Genomic DNA, 20,470 nt, shown 5'->3' with positions numbered 1-20,470 from the left:
TATAACGTTATCATATCATTCATCAGATCATTTACGCTACCGTAGAACAACAACACCTGTCAACTACCTAATCCGTACATCCTTCCTGATCGGCCTACTGCACGTATGCAGACTAGTACTACACACCTGTGGTTAAACACTCTTGTGCATCCTATTTTTCCCTGATAATGCTACATTGTTAACAACTAATCCGTGTTGAAATCACCAGGAGGAGAGCTAGTTAGCGTTAGCTGTTAGCAGCCAGTGGGCAGCATAGTCTTGCTTGGCGGAGCTAACCAGGGCTAACAGCTAACGTTGATGGAGGTTGCATTGTGTTACATTATGATGCGTTAAGGCTCTGTCAACGGTAAATCATAAATTATCATATGTTCAAATGTAATCTTGTAAAATTAAGTTTTAACAAAGCAAAAATGTAAGAAAAATACAATCAAGAATACGATTTATCTTCTAATCATTTGAATTGTTTTTTTTGATGCAAATATAATATAGATGACATAAACAAAATCAAAGAAAAAGAATAACATTTCGGACTTCCGGACGGTTGGAATTAGTTTTTGTGATGGTTCTGGGATGGTGGTGGAAAAAGTCTGTATATATTAGTTTTTAACGCACTGGTATATATTGTAGCGACCCTGTTAGTTAGTAACCTGTTGCTGCTGTTACCTGTTCTGTGTCGGGAGCTAGCAAGGTCGTTAGACCGGAACCAACGAAGAAGAGTTTGTTGTTAGACTAAAAAGACGGATAATGTTGGCTGGAGCTGCTCGGCACTATAGTGACGGTTTGTGTTAATAAACCTCTTGCAAGGACTTCACTCTGTCTCCGACTCGTAAGTGGAACATTACACTGGTGTCAGAAGTGACTTTGTGACGGACGTGAACATAACGCCAATCCGTTCGTGAGCTAACCTAGCTTCGTTCGTGAGCTAGCCAGTTAGCTTGCTTTTGGTCATGGATGGTGTCGGTAGGACGGAGGTGAAGAAGGAAAGGAGAGACATGGAGGAGGAGGGAGCGTGCGGGTGGTCGGACGACATGGCTAGAGAGTTCACAAGAGCTTCAAGTGAGGTGAGGGATCGCCTGAGAGAGTCTGCTGTGAGGATGGCTAGAGGCGCTGGGATGGCTCCCTCATCAACGTTTCCCACCGTTTCTCCGGACATTGGAAATAACAACGGCGGCGCCCGGCACCCAGTAGCAGTCTCAACGGTGAAAACACCCAAATACTCCGGTAGGTCTGACTGGGAAGCTTTCCTGGCCCAATTTGAGCTATTATCCGACACCGGGGGATGGTCCATCGAGACTAAAGCACTGCAACTGGCTTTGTGCCTCACAGACGATGCGCTGTCCTGTCTTCTGCTGCTGAGCCCAGAGGACAGACTTAGTTATCAAGCGCTGGTGGGGGCTCTTCAGAGGCGTTTTGGACAGTGTTTGCAGCCTGAGCTCCTGCGTAATGAACTCAATAATCGTTGCAGAAAATCTGGGGAGGCGTTGCGGGCATTAGCTAACGACATTGAAAGCCTGTCGCGACGGGCTTATGTACACATGCCCCCCAAAGTACAGAGCGAACTGGCACGGGACCAGTTCATCAGAGCAATCTTCCCCACTGAACTGCGTGTACAGGTACAGCTACAACACCCACAGTCTTTGCAGGCGGCCTTGGAGATGGCTGTGGAGAGAGAGAATGTGTGGGGTGTAGCAGCTGGACACTGTCAAAGGGAGGGGCCACCTGCCGTGAGGGCTGCAATGCAGAGCTCCTCAGAAGAAGAGAGACCGGCATGGTTGACTGAAGTGACTGAACTGATTAGGGCTGTTTCATTACAGCAAACACACCGACCACGCCCCGGGCCCAGGGTCTGCTGGGGGTGTGGTCAACCAGGACACTTTGCCAGGGAGTGCCCCAAGTCAAGCAAGTTGCAGGGAAACGGCTCAGGGCCCGCATAGAGGAGGATATGCGGACCCCGGCCCTAACTCCAACCCTGTCTTCACAAGCCTCAACATCAGATGGAGGAGCCCAACATCACAGCCGGGGGAGCCAGGCTCCACTTCCCCCAGAAGCAGATGACAGCGCATGCTTGGAGCCTGTCGTCGCAGTGGGACGTACCGGTAAGGGCGATTCTTGTTTCGTCCCTGTCACTGTGGAAGGAGTGCCCTGTTTTGCACTAGTGGACACAGGGTCAACAGTAACGTTGGTGAGGCCGGATATGGTCCCGGACGGAACTCTGTTCGACCCCACCGCTGTGCGATTGCGCACGGTGACCGGAGAGCTGGCACCCATGAGAGGCATATGTCTGTTGACTATATCTGTGGGGGGGATGACTGTACGGTACCGGGTGTGGATAGCTTCAGTGCAGGATTCATGTATTCTGGGTTTGGACTTTTTGAAGGCCACAGGCTGCCAGCTGGACCTGCAACGAGGCACAGTGAGGTTCCAAGGGGGGCCGGCTATCTCTATGACCACCACCCATATCCCTGCTGCGCCTCCTCCCAGACCTCTCACACCATCCGCAAGTGCGGTAGAGACGGTATCCGGCAACCTTCCACCCATCGCCTGCCTCCCAGAGGAACCCACAAGGGGTGCCTCTACCCCAGAGACTGTGTCCGGCAACCTTCCAACCATCACCTGCCTCCCAGAGGAACCCACCCGGGGTGCCTCTTCCCCATCTGACCCCACCATGGCCTACGCAACCCCAACCCCGCCTGGGTTGTACCAGGAGGAGGAGGAGGGGACTCTGGTTGCGGTAAGGGAGGTGTGGAGCAAGAACTGTGGCGGCCTACATCCTCAGCAGCAGGAACAGCTGTGGCAGCTTCTGCGAGAGTTTCAAGGCAGTTTCGCCAAGAGTGAGGACGAGGTAGGCTCATCTAGTACAGCATGAGATTGACACAGGGGACGCGCGACCTATCAAGTGCCGCCCACGCCGCCTCCCGTTGGCTCGCCAGCAGGCTTGTGATGAAGCGGTCGAGAGCATGCTGCAGGCGGGGATCATCGAGCCTTCTGACAGCCCCTGGGCAGCAGCAGTTGTCATGGTTCCAAAGAAAATACGCGGCTGGCGACTCTGCTCTGACTACAGGCCTGTAAATGGAGTAACCAAGAAGGATTCATACCCAATACCCCGCATTGACGAGTCTCTGGACCTGGTCTCTGGGTCCTCTTGGTTCTCCTCCTTGGACCTCCGCAGTGGGTATTACCAGGTGCCACTTGCCCCCGAAGCCCGCCCCAAAACAGCTTTCTGCACCGGACGGGGACTGTGGCAGTTCAAAGTCCTGAGTTTTAGACTTTGTAATGCCCCTGCCACCTTCGCGAGGTTGATGGACAAGGTGTTGGAAGGGGTCCCCCGTCAGCAGTGCCTGGTTTACCTGGACGACATCCTGGTTCATGGTAACACATTCGAGCACGCACTGGCATCGCTACGGGTGGTGCTGGGAAAGATCAGAGCAGCAGGCCTGAAGCTGCACCCGGATAAGTGCCACTTCATGCAGAGAGAGGTATCTTTTTTGGGACACAGGGTGGGGGGTGAAGGCATCGGCACCATGCGGGAAAAGGTGCAGGCAGTCGCCGACTGGCCCATTCCCACCAACCAAAAACAAGTGAAGAGTTTTTTGGGCCTGGCCTCGTACTACAGGAGGTTTGTACGAGGGTTTGCTTGCACTGCGGCGCCCCTGTTTCAGCTGCTGCAGAAGGACAGAGACTTTTCGTGGACGGAGCAATGCCAGACGGCGTTCAGCAGCCTTCGATGCGCCCTGAGTGAGGCTCCAGTGCTTGCCCCAGCCGACCCCAGCTTGCCCTTCACACTGGACACGGATGCTAGCGGGGTGGGCATCGGAGGAGTGCTGTCCCAAGCGGGACCCGAGGGAGAGCGAGTGGTGGCGTACTTCAGCCGGGCATTCAACAAAGCTGAGCGGCGCTACTGCGTCACCCGCAGGGAGCTCTTGGCAGTGGTGCTATCAATCAGGCACTTCAAGTACTATCTGTGTGGCCTGCCATTCACGGTGAGGACGGACCACTCTGCCCTGCAGTGGCTCATGACATTCAAGGAGCCGGAGGGGCAGGTGGCCAGGTGGTTGGAGGACCTCCAGGTTTTCGACTTCAACGTGGAGCAGCGGGCAGGAGCACGCCACACTAATGCAGACGCACTCTCACGCCGCCCATGTGCCGCAGACGGGTGCCGCTACTGCGAGCGGAGGGAGACCCGCGAGAAAGAACTGTGTGAAGAGGAAGGAGGCTGTGCTGCAGTTCGACGGGTGGAGTTCATATGCCGGGAGCTGCAGACAGTGGACTGGGCAGAGTGGAAACAACACCAGGTGCAGGACGCGGACTTACAGCCGGTATTGCAGTGGGTGGAGGCACAGCGGCGGCCACCGTGGGAAGAGGTGGCAGTGTCCTCCAAAGCAACTAAAGGGTTTTGGTCTCAGTTTGGATCTCTGCGCCTGAGTCAGGGCCTGCTGCAGCGGGCGTGGAAGGAACCAGCAACAGGGGAGGAAAGGTGGCAGATGGTGGTCCCCAAGGACCTGCGGGAGGGTGCTGGAAGCCATGCATGGAGCTGCAGGGTCTGGACATTTTGGTGTTTCTAAAACACTCCGTCGCCTCTGTCAAGGCTTCTACTGGGGACAGTGCAGGAGGGACGTGGAGGACTTTTGCCGCCGCTGTGACCCCTGTATGGCAAGAAAGGGTCCCCCAGGTCGCTCCCACGCTCCACTGCAGCAGTTTCCAGTGGGGACACCGATGGAAAGGGTGGCTGTGGATGTGGTGGGTCCGCTGCCTCACTCAGACGGAGGCAACCGCTACGTCCTCACCGCCATAGACTACTTCACGAAATGGCCAGAGGCATACGCCATCCCAGACCAGGAGGCAGAGACAGTCGTAGAGGCCCTGGTGGGAGGCATGTTCAGCCGTTTCGGAGTGCCGGAGACCATTCACAGCGACCAAGGGAGGAACTTCGAGTCTCAGGTGTTTGCGGCCATGTGTGAAAGATTGGGCATGCACAAGACTCGCACCTCCCCCCTGCGGCCCCAGAGTGACGGTCTGGTGGAAAGATTCCATCGCACCATGGGCCAGCAGCTTGCCATCCTCACCTCTCAGCACCAGCGTGACTGGGACAGGCATTTGCCTTTGGTGCTAATGGCTTGTCGCTCTGCGGTACAGGAGTCCTCATCCTGTACACCCGCCCTCCTCATGCTGGGGAGAGAGCTCCGCACCCCCGCAGAAATGGCCTTTGGACGGCCACCTGAGTCCCCAGACACGCCCCCCGGTCCCGAGTATGCCCGGAGGCTGCAGGACCGCCTCGAGTCAGCCCACGTTTTTGCCCGGAAACAGCAGCTGGCGTGAGACAAAAACGCAACTACGACGTGAGGGAAAAAGGAAAGCACTTTGAGGCGGGAGACCTGGTTTGGGTCTACAACCCCCAGCGAAAGAAGGGCCGGTGCCCAAAGCTTGACAGTCAATGGGCCGGCCCCTGCAGGGTATTGGAGAGGGTGGGCGAGGTCGTCTACAGGGTGCAGCTACCTCCTAGGGGAAGGAGAGTGGTGCTCCATAGAGACAGGCTCGCCCCTTACAGAGGGGTCTCTTCCCCACTGGCATCGGGGGCACGTGGACCTCCTCCGCAGCCTCTTCCCCCTGCCCACTCCCTGGACAGCTCCCCTGGGAGAACGCAGGGGGCTTTGGCGCCTGTGTCACCAGCACTCAGGAACCCCACGACACCCAGGTCTGGGTTCCCTGACCCCCAGGGCAGAAGCTGCCCACCAGAATCTGAGTCGCTCCCTTTCTCTCCCCCTGTCCCATTGGACACAACCCCCCAGGCGGGCCGGCCGCGAAGACAGAGAAGGCCCCCGAGACGGTTCAGAGACTTTGTTGTTCCATCTAGGATGGGAAATGGTTAAGAGTGAGACTTTAGGTTCCAGAGAGGGCAAGAATGCGCCCTGGTCTCACTGGAAGTGACGGTAGTCCACCCTGATCTTCCTAAAAAAAATTTTTTTAAAAAGGTGTACTCATGTTTTCTCATCTGCATTGTGTGGGAGTGTTCATGTACAATGTTTCCGTTGCTGGAGTTGTTCCTTGGGGGCAAGGAACTTTGAAGTGGGAGGGTAGTGTAGCGACCCTGTTAGTTAGTAACCTGTTGCTGCTGTTACCTGTTCTGTGTCGGGAGCTAGCAAGGTCGTTAGACCGGAACCAACGAAGAAGAGTTTGTTGTTAGACTAAAAAGACGGATAATGTTGGCTGGAGCTGCTCGGCACTATAGTGACGGTTTGTGTTAATAAACCTCTTGCAAGGACTTCACTCTGTCTCCGACTCGTAAGTGGAACATTACAATATACAGGACTGTCTCAGAAAATTAGAATATTGTGATAATCCCCATACGTGTGATTTAGTTTACTGAACCAAGCTGAGTGTTTTTCAAGGCTCAGGAAATCCTGGCAGGTGTTTCGAGTTAATTAGACGATTCAAGTGATTAGTTGAATACCCTACTAGTATACTTTTTCATGATATTCTAATATTTAGAGATAGGATATTTGAGTTTTCTTAAGCTGTAAGCCATAATCAGCAATATTAAAAGAATAAAAGGCTTGCAATATTTCAGTTGATTTGTAATGAATCCAGAATGCATGACATTTTTGTTTTTTTAATTGCATTACACAAAATAAAGAACTTTATCACAATATTCTAATTTTCTGAGACAGTCCTGTATATCGGAATCAAGAATTAAAAAAAAGTGGTATTGGAACATCTCCTCTCATCAACACCCTTTTCTCCTTTATTTTTTCCTCTTATTCAGAGATGACTGTTGTAGTAGATATAAAAATGACCCCATCGAAAGGCCGTCTCTTTTCAGTCAGTCAGATAATGCAAAAATGTGTGTATTGATCCACAAACGTTTCCACATGCTGGCTCTAGCTTCATATTCACTGTATCAGTATGGTATCAATCTTCTCATCTAACTCTCATGGAGAAAAGGAATACATGTATTTGCAAGTGTCAAACTATTCCAGTAAAACTGCTGAAATATCAACACATGCAGGAAGAAAAACAAGAAAGCATGTTTTTCTTCACTTAGGACCTCCGTGGCGCCTTCCTTGCCTGCTTCTCAAACCAATACTGGGGCACAAACAGGCCATTATGCCAGACAGGCAGCCATGATTCCTCTCTCTCTCTCTCTCTCTCTCTCTCTCTCTCTCTCTCTCTCTCTCTCTCTCTCTCATACAGACACACAGCCCCGCTGCTTCCTCTCCCTGTGAATGAAAGAGGAAGTGCAGAGGAGACTGAAGTGTAAAGAGTCCTCTGTCTCCTCCGTCTCACTCAGACAGGAGTGACACCACAGCCGACAACAACAACAACAACAACGACAGTGACAAGCGGTGCTGCCGAATTATTCATGAGGGCTGAAGAACGCAACAGCAAAGGAGCTCAGTGTCTACAAAACTCACTCACTCGGCAGCCTGTGTGTTTTCAAAGTCATCCCGTTCATGAGTTACAACCCCAAACTTACAGCCTCCAAGAGGAGATTTCCCTCTCAATGGCGCCCACCTGGACTGAGAAAGGAGGCAGCAAACTAAAGATTCAACTATCAAAGTGCCTATTCTCCAACTTGGTTGAAAAGTTTGCAGTTCGTCACAAGTAGAGCTCTGTTGCAAAACAAGACAACTTTGTGTGACACCTGAGCTCATACAAAGCGGCAGTTAAAACACTGTGTGCTGGTGAGAGACGCGTTTCACATCCACAATGAGGACATAAACAAATTTTGTCTTTTGACTGAGACTTGGGGGAAGTTCGGAAAACAACACTTTTTTTTCCCAGAAACAGCATTTCACAAAGAGAAGATTGCTAGTACAAACACCCATTATCTCTCATCTATGAAAAACTGAAAATTCCTTATCATAAAACTGCATTTCAATGACTACTGCTCTCGTAATGCTTCAGTGATTTATATTTGTTGAAGAACGGCTTCTGCATTTTGCTGACTGGGCTTTGGAAAGCTGTGGGCCTCAGTGCAGTCAGTAGGGCAGGCTCTTTATTGCTGGCACGTTAGGAAAATAAGTTTATTTTGTTCATATCATAAACACCCTTGCACCCAAACTCTCCTCGTCGTAAACTATCTAATGAAGGTGAAAAAAATATGTAATCCCTCAAATAATCTTAAAATCTTTATCCTTGTACAATTTCAGTCAAGTAAATTACTTATGTTGAAATGCAAAGACAGACAGTAACTCGCTCATATATTCATAACATTTTGTAGATATATTCATGGTCCCTTGATGATGAATCATATAGGCTGGGTACACCAACTAGGATTCAGATTTAAACCAGATTAAATCATGGTTTAACTTTAATTAAATGGTTTAACTTTAATCATGTTGCACATTTTAAAACTATCATAAAATGAATAAAGATTAAATTCAAACATCTCGTAAAATGTCAGTTTAGTTTTTACTCTCAACTTAGATTGCATTTAACCACCAAAACGTTGAACTCCAACTGAAACTGTGATCCAATATTAACTTTCAACTTACACTTGCAGAGGTTTAACTATTCAAATGGCTGTCTTTTTCAGATGGATAATGAAGGGAGAAAGAAAGTAGGGACAGACTCAAACAGTTGAGTTTTATAATGCTGGTTAGGAAACTGTTCTAGAGCTGTACAGCAAGATTAGACTCTAGTCTCTTTTTTTCTTACTGTGCTGTTGTCTGTTTTTCTATCTTCTATTATTTGTGGTATTGTGGTATTGAAATGTCTCAGGAACTATTGGATGGATTGTCATGGATTTGGTACACATATTAATGCCTGCTTTAGGGGGAATTGTAATAACTTTGGTGATCCCCTGACTTTTCAATTAGAGCCATAATCAGGTCAGAATTTAGCAGTGATTTATGACCAGATACCTGCAAAATGAACTATTTTCATCAGCCTCAGCTGTACTGTTCATTGCTACTGCTTGAAACTAATACACTCGCAAGCGCCAGAAAATGATGTAATCACGGCCAGTGCGAGTGGTCGCGGCACTTGGTTGGGCATCTCTGAATTTGTGTTACTTGCGTGCGATCACGTGACTGTCACAAATAGTTCACTGATAAAAACACTTTTTACATGTCTCGGGCTGAGACAAAGAAGGCCAGTTCTTTTTGAGATGCTTTAGAAACTATAGAAAATATTTGGCTGCCAAATCAAATTGTTTACAGGATATATTTTACAGAGCTTGTACAAAAGCAATAAAGTAGTCCATGAATATGAGATATGAGGTAACAAATAATTACAATCCTCCTCGGCATTGTGGTGGTTGGTTTATGGCGTTTTGCCGGTTACACCTACAGTCTATGGGCATATCTATGGGTTACACTCACTGTCTTTTCATTCTGTTTGTACGCCCTCTGGCGTTTCAGACAATAATGCAGCGCATATAGTATAAACGGCTCCATTCATAATCAATGGAACAATGGCAACAATCAAAAACAGTTTCCATGTACATTTGGGTATGCAAGTATTGTATTACGATTGACTTTAAAAATGTGAACCTATCCTTTAAGAGTCCGTTCAGAGTTCAAACTGAGCATGTTCCTCTGGACGGAAGCACCAGGGTTCAGGGGCTGCATATCTTTGAATCCCTGCGACGGTGCACCATGCTGGGGGCACGACTCCCCTGAAGCTCCCTGGAGACCCCACAGGGTTGGCTCTGATGAATGTGGGTCACAGGGAGCTCCCTCTGTGAGTGTGTGTGTATGAGTATGTGTGTGTATGTTTGAGACAGTCCCCACTCAGACCGCCTTTGGGGTAATAATGAGGAATGGACCTATTTCTCAAAGCAGGCCGTGGAGCGTAAAGAGGACACATACAAACACATGAAACACCAGACCACACATTCGCATGAAACGGGCAGTCACACAGACACGTGTAACAGTGTATTAAGACACATCCATACAAAACATCCATACAAAAACAGAATTCTCAAATATGAAAATGAAACACACTTTGGGAAAGGAAGCTGTTCCGCTTCACAGATCACACAGCAAACACAAAAAGCCACAGCGGACCTACGATTCATATTGTGTAATACCAACAGAGCCCTGCTGAGCCGCTTGCAGTGCACTTCCAATGTGTATGCTGCGTCTACCATCCTGCCTTGTGGATCCCTGTGACTGAGACATAAATATTGCATGGCTTTCCTGAAAGCACGGGGCCCTGTGGAACTAGCAGGCGGAGTGTGTGGGTTCCTCTGCAGGTCACTGTGCCACAGTGTCTCCGCTCTATATTTACTCCACATGAACCTGACTGTGGGTGTGTGTGTGTATATGTGTGGGTGGATGGTTGTTGAGAGAGAGAATAAGACTGTTTATGTTTGTATGCAGGAAGGTGATGTTTGTGTGTATGAGCGTGTGTATGCGCATATTTATGTGTTCATGTCAGGATATCTGTCTGTGTGTGTGTGTGTGTGTGTGTGTGTGTGTGAGAATGGGGGGTGTGGAGGCACACAAGCATGGAAAGTGTTTGTGTGCACATGAAGGTGAATGTGCATCTGTGCGTGCATGCGTGCACTTAATGTATGGTTGTTTTATGAACCTGGGGATTCAGGTGTGTGTGTGTGTGTGTGTGTGTGTGTGAGCGTGTTTGTGCTGGAGGTGAAATAATACTCCTTTCCTGGTAATGTCACATGTTTGCCTGCACGGACAAATGCTCAGACTGCATGGAGAATGTATTCAGTGTACCAGAAGAATCATGATGTCTCACACTGGGCAGGGGTGGGGGAAGGGTGTGCGTGTGCATGTGTGTGTGTGCACATGTGCGAGAGACAAAGATGACCAAACACTAGCTACAGACAATATGTGAGCCACATTTCCTTGTTGTTAAGGGGGGGCTGCAGCTCTTTCAGTGATAATAGCAGGGAATGCAGACAATGGCGAAGGTGATTCAATAAACAACCCAGATGCTTCATTCTGAAACAGAAGACACACAAACACACATATTCATGTACACACACACACACACACAATATAGGTGTACAATGAAAACCTCCTTTGCAGAACTTGACATATGGCACGCACAATTTCCCTCTCAATTTCAGATCCAACTCCCACAGACGTACTTGCACGCTGGCAAATTGCCCCCCCCCCCAATTCACTCGTCTTTCTGCTCGCTAAGCAGTAAGCAACATCACGGGCCGCTTGCAGAAATGAGAGTATACAAATGATTTGTGGCACAGGCGTCCCCACTGGCGCCAGCCTAGATGGCTGAAAGGAGGAGGGTGGGGGTCCAGGGCGGGGAGGATAATGTCACATTCACCTTGTGTTTCTCTAGCAGGCCCATGATGATAATTTTTTCCCAATTTCATCGCAAATTTGTTTCGGGCAAGGGCTAGCGAAGAGAGAGAGAGGAGAGCATGAGGGAGAGATGGTGGGTGAGAGCGGGTCGCCTATGCTTCGCTGAGTGGAGAGAGAGAGAGAGAGCGAGAGAGCGAGAGAGCGAGAGAGAGATATAAGGGGGATGGAGCAAAGAGGAGAGAGGTGGGGGGGCGCATCTGCACAGTGACCTTTTTCTGATCCAATCTCACTGATGAATCCTAATGAAGGATTTAATAAAATCACAGTTTACAATCTGTCTCTGCATCAAAGCGTGCAATCCAATTCAAAACAGAGGCCCATCTACATTTCCAATATTGTTGCAAACCCATCAACCCCACCAGGCCCTTGCCTGAAAAATAAGTGGGCACACGTCTGTGTGTGTGTGTGCGTGTGTGTGTGTGCGAGAAATGGAGAGAGGGAAATTGGCAAGGCCGGAGAGTGAGCGGCTGGCACATTTGTTCCAGCTGTAGCCTAATGTCAGAACTCGTCATATTCATTTGGCCTTCTAATGAGGCGAAAGTCAACAAGGTGCAGCATACATGAGCGGAATCGCTGCTGCGAGTCACGGCTAAACAAACAGAAAGAGGTAGACAAGAGAGTGAAAGACACAAAGGAAAGAACACGATACTGAGGGAGCATAACGTGCTACAGCATTACAAACTTGACAATGTTCAGGACGGCAGTGAGTTCACACACACACTCTCTCTCTCTCTCTCTCTTCATATACATCGTCATAAGATTGAACATTTCCCTGAAATGAAAAGGGCACACCTGTTACACTGTCAGTAAGCTGTGAGTCTGTAGAGTAAACAAGACAGATGGCTGGATCAATGCAACCGTTTGACTGTCTGTAAGTTGATGCAGTGAAGAGGAGAGGAGAGGGATGACTGCTGGAAAGCAAAACACTGAAAACACACAGCGTAAAAGTCAGTAAATACTCTGCAACAGGGACATCTGCTGGTGAGAAGTAATAACAACAACACTCCGTCAAAGCTTTTAGCAGGGACCACAAGTCTACCAAAACTAAAAACTCTACCAAACATGTTCAAAGAACAATAATCAAGTTGATGTAAAGTAGGTCTCATACGTAGGCGATATGGCCAAAATATCTTACTAAGGTATGTGTAATTTTATATCACGGTTATGGTAAAAGTCACTATACAAATTCTTTTCTATACAAAATAAAAGCTCTAAAAATAACCATACCGTACTTCATCACATTTCATCATTTTCTGCGATACAAACAAAAACAGCACAAAACAGTCAAACTGAAATTCTGTCAAAATGGAAGCTTTAAGGATCCTGAGAACAATCATGTGTTTTAAGGTCAACCGGTGCAAATAAACACCAGCCTGACTTCAGTCAATACGGTATACAAGTCTCACAAAGGATAGGATACCCAAGGAAAACAAAAAAACTGAATTTTCTCATCTTTCATTTAAAAAGTTGACAAAATACTGTCATAGTTAACTAGTGTGAAAACAACTGAGAATGTAACCAGTGTTCTTCCTCTTCTTGTGTTGGTTGGGATGCCTCCTCTTGCTCTGTATCTACAGCTTCTCTCTATATGTCTGACCACATCACGTTACCTTTCCAAGCAGCTGGATTCAAGAGATCACAAAATCACGCAATATCATGACATCCCGCGAGAATAGCAACCGCAGTGGAAACAGTGTTGCCATATGTCTACTGGTGGACACATCTCATTATATGAATAATTTATAGCATAAGCATTGAATGTGTTGTGACTCTTGTGTTTTTCATGCTGTACACATGACATCTATCACAATTCTGTCCATCCTGATAGAGGGATCCCTCCTCTGTTACTCTCCCTAAGGTTTCTTCCTTTTTTCTCCCCGTTAAAGGTTTTTTTTTTAGAGTTTTTCCTGTTCCAATGTGAGGGTCCCGGGATAGAGCAAAGCAATGTACTGCTGTGGACTTATTTTAGACACCTACAAACCAGTCCCACCTAAATAAATGTATCAATCAAGAATACTTTCATATATTCAATATTTTACCTTGCTGTTGGTAAAGGTGTGAAAATATTCTACATATAGCGTACACTTAAACTGATACTGCGCAAATAATGAAGTCACTCTCCCTCTTTGTGGGTTGTCATTGGAGCTGCTCCTGGCTTTGTGGACATAGCCAGGCCTCCCACGCATGCTTTTGGTGCATGTTAGTGTCTGTGCCTCTGGTTAGCTCACAGCTGCCGCTCTACACTGCTCTCATATAGCGGTTACAGCTGATAACACCTATCTGACCAACGGCGTCATTGTGGAAGCATAGCACCCACCCTCCGGTTCCCCCTCAGGTAAAAACTCTTAGTGTCTGTCGGAACATTTGTGTAGTTTGTACTGTTGGCGCTGTTAGCACCATTAGCTGCAAGCCACCGGCTCAGGAGTCGCCCTGTTCAGATCCGTTGAGAGGCAATAGAAATGCTTCTAATCTTGTAACTTGTACCTTTAAAGCCATCAGAAATCTGGCTAGCTTGATCCCATTAGCCAGTTCCATCACCAAAGATAGAACACATACAACACAACCAGAAAACTCATGTGTTATGAATGCATGTAAACTTCAGAATCAGAACATCTTTATTGACCAGGAATGCTTGCATATACTGTACATTATTTGTTTTACATCTCTCTGAATGTACTTCACTGTTATGATATTGTATTGATCCCTGTATCTCAGCAGGGTGTATGCATGGAAAATTGGTTGAATTGGTTCTTTGGTTCAGGAGGAATCGCCTCGCTGCCCCAACCAGAGCCTCCCTCCTACATCTGCACAGTGTGTAGATGAAAAACATAACTCCACCTATACTGGATCCACAAAAATGGGATCAAAGCCACACTACCAATTCCACTTTATAGATCAGTGGTACCTCTGTGGAATGGAGTGTATTGATTGGTTATGTGATCTAATGTCTTACTGCTGCCTGCATCTGAACAGCTGTAATTTCTCTCTGACCAAACCTCAGATTGCAATTACCTTCTGTATCGACAACACATGTTAATGAGTGTTTGTGCCAGAATCTACCAAACTGCACTGTGAGCATATATGCTTTCATAAGGATGTTTAGGTGAGGGGTATGGAATATTTGCTGTGTGTTTGTGTGTCTCCAGAAGGCCTGAGTTGATCAGAGTGAGGAGCGACAGCTGTGCCACAAATCAGAGCTCATTTACTGGTGACAGAGTCATTAAAGCCTGCTCATCTCATAAAACACAATGCACATGGTCAAATACCATTCACGCTCATAACTCAGTCTACTGCGCACGCACGCACACGCACACACACACGCGGTAAACCGAGTGTCGATTGGAATGACTATAGGGGGCGGTTTCCTTCGTGTGTGTGTGTGTGTGTGTGTGTGTGTGTGTGTGTGTGTGTGTGTGTGTGTGTGTCGTTTGTGAATCCATAATAAGTAGGGTGATAACGACACTGAGGTAAAGATGGGTACTTGCTAAAAGCACAGCAGCAGTAACACTGCCTCACTTTGTCCAAGGGTTATTTTACGATAAGTGCACACCACAAACCACGCACTATATCGTCTCCTCCTCTTCTTCTTCTGCTCTCAGTAAAGCACAAATGGACAAAATATATGTAGAGTTATGCAGATCTTCTGCATGGATAAAATAATTACACATCTACTCTTGGTTTTCCCGTCACACACACCCCTCTGCTACATTTCCTCACAGCCACACTATGATGTCTCCTGTCATCTCCAACCTCTCTCTTCTAGACTTCATCTATGAAAACATCATTGTTATAAAATACCATATATATGTATAATATAAATTGATGAAGCAAAAGTAAAATCCATATCGACTAATTTCCACCCAGAGCAATGCAATGCAAAACATATCTATACCATTGTTGGACATATGAGTGAATTACTTGATATGAGATAGCTTCTACAAATGTCTTCACTTCATCATTTTATTCTACATTGGAGGGAAATTGTCATAATTACCATATCAATTCTTAGGTTATGGCCAAAAAGGTGTTTTGTGAGGTGACAGTGACCTTTGACCTCCACAATCTAATCAGTTCATCCTTGAGTCCAAGTGGACGTTTGTGCCACATTTGAAGAGGAGTTCCTTCACCATAATGAGACCAACTGGCAGACGTGGAAACAGACGGACGGACAACCCGAAAGCTGTCGCCGCTGCAGAGGTATTCAACCATTTGTATGTAATATACTTTAGTTTATTCACAAACATGTCTTCCTATCCAGCTTTAAAATATAAATAAAGATCCGCACACTGTGGCTCCCTTAATGTATCCATTGCTCTCCCTCAGGTTTCTCCCTCTTTTCTCTGCATTAAAGGTTTTTTGGGGGAGTTGTTCCTGTTCTGATGTGAGGGTCCTGGGACAGAGGATGTCGTATGTGTACTGATTGTAAAGCCCTCTGAGGCAAATTTGTAATTTGTGATTTTGGGCAGTACAAAAATAAATTGAATTGAATTAGCACATCTACAAGTGTCGTTTCCAGCTAATGCTCTTCTTCAGAGTTGGTAATATCAACAGAGAAGCCATCTTTAAATACATACACTATGGTCACATGACAGTCAGTCACATGGTGATACTGGTGTACCATACAACACACACACACACACACACACACACACACACACACACACACCCACACACACACACACACACACACACACAATATACAAACAATAGGAAGGTTAGAACCTCACAGCTCATCAGAATAACATGACGTCAGCTGTCACTCCTTCTTTATGGCTAGAATTAAATAGAGCCGCCTCTATATATATAAAATAGGATGCCCCTCAAACTTAAAGGAACATAATCTACAATTCTGAGCCCATAGATAATAACAGAGGAAGGGAACAACATCTACACAAATAATTACATGTTTAGAGAAACCACAACATCACTTTCAGTGAGTAGCCCTGCTAACCACAGGCAAAGTGTTCATATCAACCCACATCACAACACTGTCACTTGACAGTTGATATACAGGTCCAGAATCATCCTAATGAGCTCACCAAGTCCATGGAATGTCTCATATTAACCCTTTACATATTACCATTAGAGAAAGAGTCTGATACTGAACTCTTGGTGTGTGTGTGTGTGTGTGTGTGTGTGTGTACCCAGTGAATATCACCAAAATAGTAGAGAGTCACCGTCTCATAGATTGTATATAAGAAGTGGACATAAATTTCATACATTTTGCTGTAAAATCAACTAATTTCAATGGAATTGCCTTAATTATTAGATTCGCTTACAGGGACAACGTAAATCCACACGATGCTTTTATATCAAGTTCAACTGAAATTTGACATGAGAATGTGTGTTGAGCAATAGTAAGAGCTGGAGTTTCCAAACTGGAGGAAGCTATTGAAACGTATCAGTTGCAGTTGCACCATCTATTTTTATTCAGCAGTTTATGCTGCAGTTTAAACTCTGAGTTTAAACTGCAGCATAAAAGCAGCATAGTTCTAAAACAGTTTTGAGACAAGAGTTGATGTAGCAGTTAGCTCGCCAGCTACAGCAGCTCACCCCTCAGATCCTCTGGTAACTCTCTCGTGTCTAATGTTTACACATTAGTCTCTTTGAAATTCATTTGATTTGTTTGAAATGTGATAAATAAATAAAACTTGATTGATTGTTTGAAAAAGACCCGCAAGTAGTCACCAATACAGAGGACCAGAACTTTAGTGACACCGTAATGGTGTGATCAGGCCTTGAATCTGTTTGGAGTTTTTTGGGGATCATGAAACATACAGTAGTATTTGACACTACTGCACAAACCTCTCTCCATAAAGTCGCCACTCACCATTTTACAGGATGAGGCTGTACCACCAGGAGTTTACTAGTCCATTATACATAGAGACTACAGTATGTGAGCTCACATACAGACAGTTTCATTGAGTTATAATAGTGAATAAACGCTGCACTCTCCAGAGTAATTTTCATTTTCGGCAGTTTTCTGTTCCCAGAAAGCTCATTACACCTTGTAACTAGTGGTGAAATCTACAAGTGCTTGATGAAGCGTGTATAAATCCCTGATGTAGACTAAACTGTACGTTGTGGTTCTACTACAGTAATATGGTGTTGTATGTTGTAAGAGGAGGGAGGAGTAAACACACACACACAGTGAGATGTGTGTCTTACCTTTCTCAGAGAATTCACCATCCTTCATGGCCTGTTCAGAGTGAGGGAGCACAGCTGTTGATGACCCATTGACCTTGAGATGAAGAATCCGGCTGTACATCACCATGTGCCTGAAGGGCCAACGCTGAAAAATCAGGTTTTGTTTTATAGTCCACAGTGGAGCCATCTTATTGACAACTTAAATTACATTTAATAGTTGTGTCACTATACAGTCTTCAGGTTGGTAAAAAGATGTTATTTATTGATACCATCAAAACAATGTTCTCACATGACTAATGTAGCTGACCATAGATTTAAGCGAAAAGTGTCAAATTGTACATTACTGAGAAAGAAGAATCATCAGCAAAAAAACTTTACTTTAAGTCCACCTACTTAGCATTTATAAGCAGCATACAAACGTTAATATAAAGTTTATAACAAACTATAATGTGATGACAGATTTAAGTGTTTATTAATGCATCTGTCAACAAATCTCACTCCCCATGAGTGTAGGCTGCTGTATAAACAGATACTGAATGACAATAAAGTCAAACACAGTTGTAATGTGAAACATGTCTTCATAGGAGAGGTTATAATTCTTGACAAATGTTTTACATGCACACTGCTTATAATTTCATTATAGTGTTATAAACCTTTATATTAAATATTGATATAGCGCTTCAAAATCTCAAAGGGGTGTAAAGTGACATGAAGAAAAAACGTACCTCTTTTGAAGAAAATCTTTGAATAAACTCCTGCTTAAAAGTTAGAATCTGACAATTTAAACAATGGTCTGTGCAACTTTTCGTCAAAGTCTTTTCTTCACATACTTTTAGCTATACCTCCCCAAAAGTTCTCTGAACTTGAAAATAACTGCAGAGCTGAGCAGGACAACAGAGATAAAAAAAAGTTCCTCTTTTCTTAAAAAAATGCTGTCACAGTGTTGACACTCAATTGCATTCAGGAAAAGGAAAAAAAGGGGTGAGAGGGAGCGCAAGACAAGGAGGCCACACAAACCAAAATATAGCTCGGGGCTTAAACTCCACTGAGCATGTACCATGAGAAAGCACATTGCACATTGCACATTTATTTTGAAAAATAAAATAGTTATCCTCTGTGTATTCTGATATAGACAGAGCATTAAAGGGGGCTTTTTAGGGTTGAAAGTTTTTTCTTAAATAACATTTGCATTTACAGCAGAGACTTAGTTTATAGCTAAAGAAGAAATGTCACCCATCCAAAATACATTTTAAGAAGTAGCAATAGAGGTCTGGCAGGACAAAGTTCAAAGTAAACTAAGCAAACTTTTGTGCCTCGGGCAACTGCAGTAGTCCCACACACAGTTCCCCATTGTCTGGCCTTGTGACTCTGTTGGTGTCTCCTCTCAGCTTACTACTTTCACACCACTGATTTCCTCAGGGCGCTGGTCAAACCAAAAAAATAACCCACTGGCAAAAAGTCACAAGACCTGCTTGAGGCAAAGGTTCAAAATCTCTCTCTCAAAAAAAAGTCATTACAAATTGATAATCCCAGAAAATGTGTGAATGAGCTGTTCTCCACTCATAATGGCATGATATCCACAACATACATTTGATCCCAGCCTGTAAAAATACTACAGTTGTACAGCAAGTAACCCAAATACAAACTCTCACCTGGATGTTGTCGGCTGAAGTTTGTTGGACGCTGGAGGAGTTGAGGACAGGTGAGGAACTACAGTGATTTCCCTAAACAAACAGACACAGGAGAGCACCTGCAATTCAAATACACGCTGGCATGTAAAGGAAACTCGGTCAGGTCTCCAAATCCTCCATTTGCCTGAATTTGAATAAGACAAAGGGACTTCAAAATGTTCTGTGTAGGTTTGTGGGATCCCTGAATCTCATGAACAATGATGGAAATAAAAGGACTTTGTTCATCAACAAATGATGATTCAGTGAATTTCGTTTCACTGGCTACGCATCATTCAGGAAAAACATGGTCGCGATGCTGTCGGCTGTCTGTTGCTGAGCTCACTTCTCAAACATTTACAGTAAACAGGAGGTGGTTCAACTGGTTTCATTTTCACCAAAGCTCTGTCTTTGTAGAAGAAAATGTCTGCCCTCGTGTGGACAGAGGATCTACATGCAGCATCCAATAAGATGCAGGGGTTAGAAAGGAGAGGAAGTATTTTGGTTTGTATAGTTTGTAATATCTGTAGGAGAACTTAGAGCTTAACTTTTCTATAATTTATTTTTCTCTCTATGGGAAACTTTTTCCACTTGCACCCTCCAGTAAGGTCAGAGGTCAGCAGGAGAAGAGGACAGGTTCAGTGTTACAATGAAAATCTCTGACCTGTCAGATTCTTTGAGGAGGATAAAGTCATCAAATAGACTATTGTACCCGTTGGGTAGTTCTTTACAGCTTGTGACCCGATATGAAAATGATGGGGTAAAAATGTTTGGTTCACAGCTGTCAAAATGTATGCTCAAGTAAACATGTTTTACAAAGTAATTAAATCATAAAAGACTACAACTTTGTTATTATAAAAATAAATGTAAAGGGGCATGAGTAAGTAGGTCTGTCCTCCACCAAAGAAATTCTTAGTCAACTAAAACTCATCCCATTTTGTCGACTAATCGGTTAGTTGATTTAATAGACAGATCTGTAAAACTAAGTTTCTGCATAAATAATCACACACAAGCACCACTTTAAATCTTGTATTCACCAGAGGTGTACTTCTTGTTTCTTTAGAATAAGTCATTCGGCATAAAAAAGCATTTAAACAATGACTAATCAACTAAAGAAATCTTAGTGTCTAAGACCAAAACGACTGATAAGTTGACTAACAGACTAAGAGGGGGAAGTTTTAAACAACAGTTTGTATATCCTTATAAATAAAACCTAATTTTTACTGTCAAATTATTACATAAAATTACCCCATGCCCATATATTTAGATTTCTTCACACCATTAAAATGATTTTGAAGCCCATACCGTCCAGGAAAACCAGAAAATGGTCCACCCTGACTATAGGGTCAAATGTTTGTTCTTTAC

General features: G+C 45.2%; 1 protein-coding gene across 1 annotated transcript in view; it reads right to left on the bottom strand.

Annotated features, from left to right (window-relative positions):
• LOC306712385 (myelin transcription factor 1-like) overlaps positions 1-19,127 on the bottom strand; it is a gene marked incomplete at its 3' end in the record, with an annotated part of 134,258 nt that extends 115,131 nt beyond the window's left edge. The window contains exons 1-2 of the mRNA XM_079181634.1: positions 19,091-19,127; positions 17,460-17,583 (exon numbers count right to left, since the gene is read on the bottom strand). Of these exons, the coding sequence (XP_079037760.1) occupies positions 17,460-17,565 (106 nt within the window). The 5' untranslated portion in view covers positions 17,566-17,583; positions 19,091-19,127. The remainder of the gene's footprint in view (positions 1-17,459; positions 17,584-19,090) is intronic.
• Between the last annotated feature and the right edge of the window lie 1,343 nt (positions 19,128-20,470).

The sequence above is a fragment of the Pholis gunnellus genome (assembly GCF_910591455.1).
Source record: "Pholis gunnellus genome assembly, chromosome: 2".
NCBI classification, from domain to species: domain Eukaryota; kingdom Metazoa; phylum Chordata; class Actinopteri; order Perciformes; family Pholidae; genus Pholis; species Pholis gunnellus.
The sequence above is the reverse complement of the archived record's forward strand: the minus strand, read 5'-3'. Positions and strand labels throughout refer to the sequence as shown.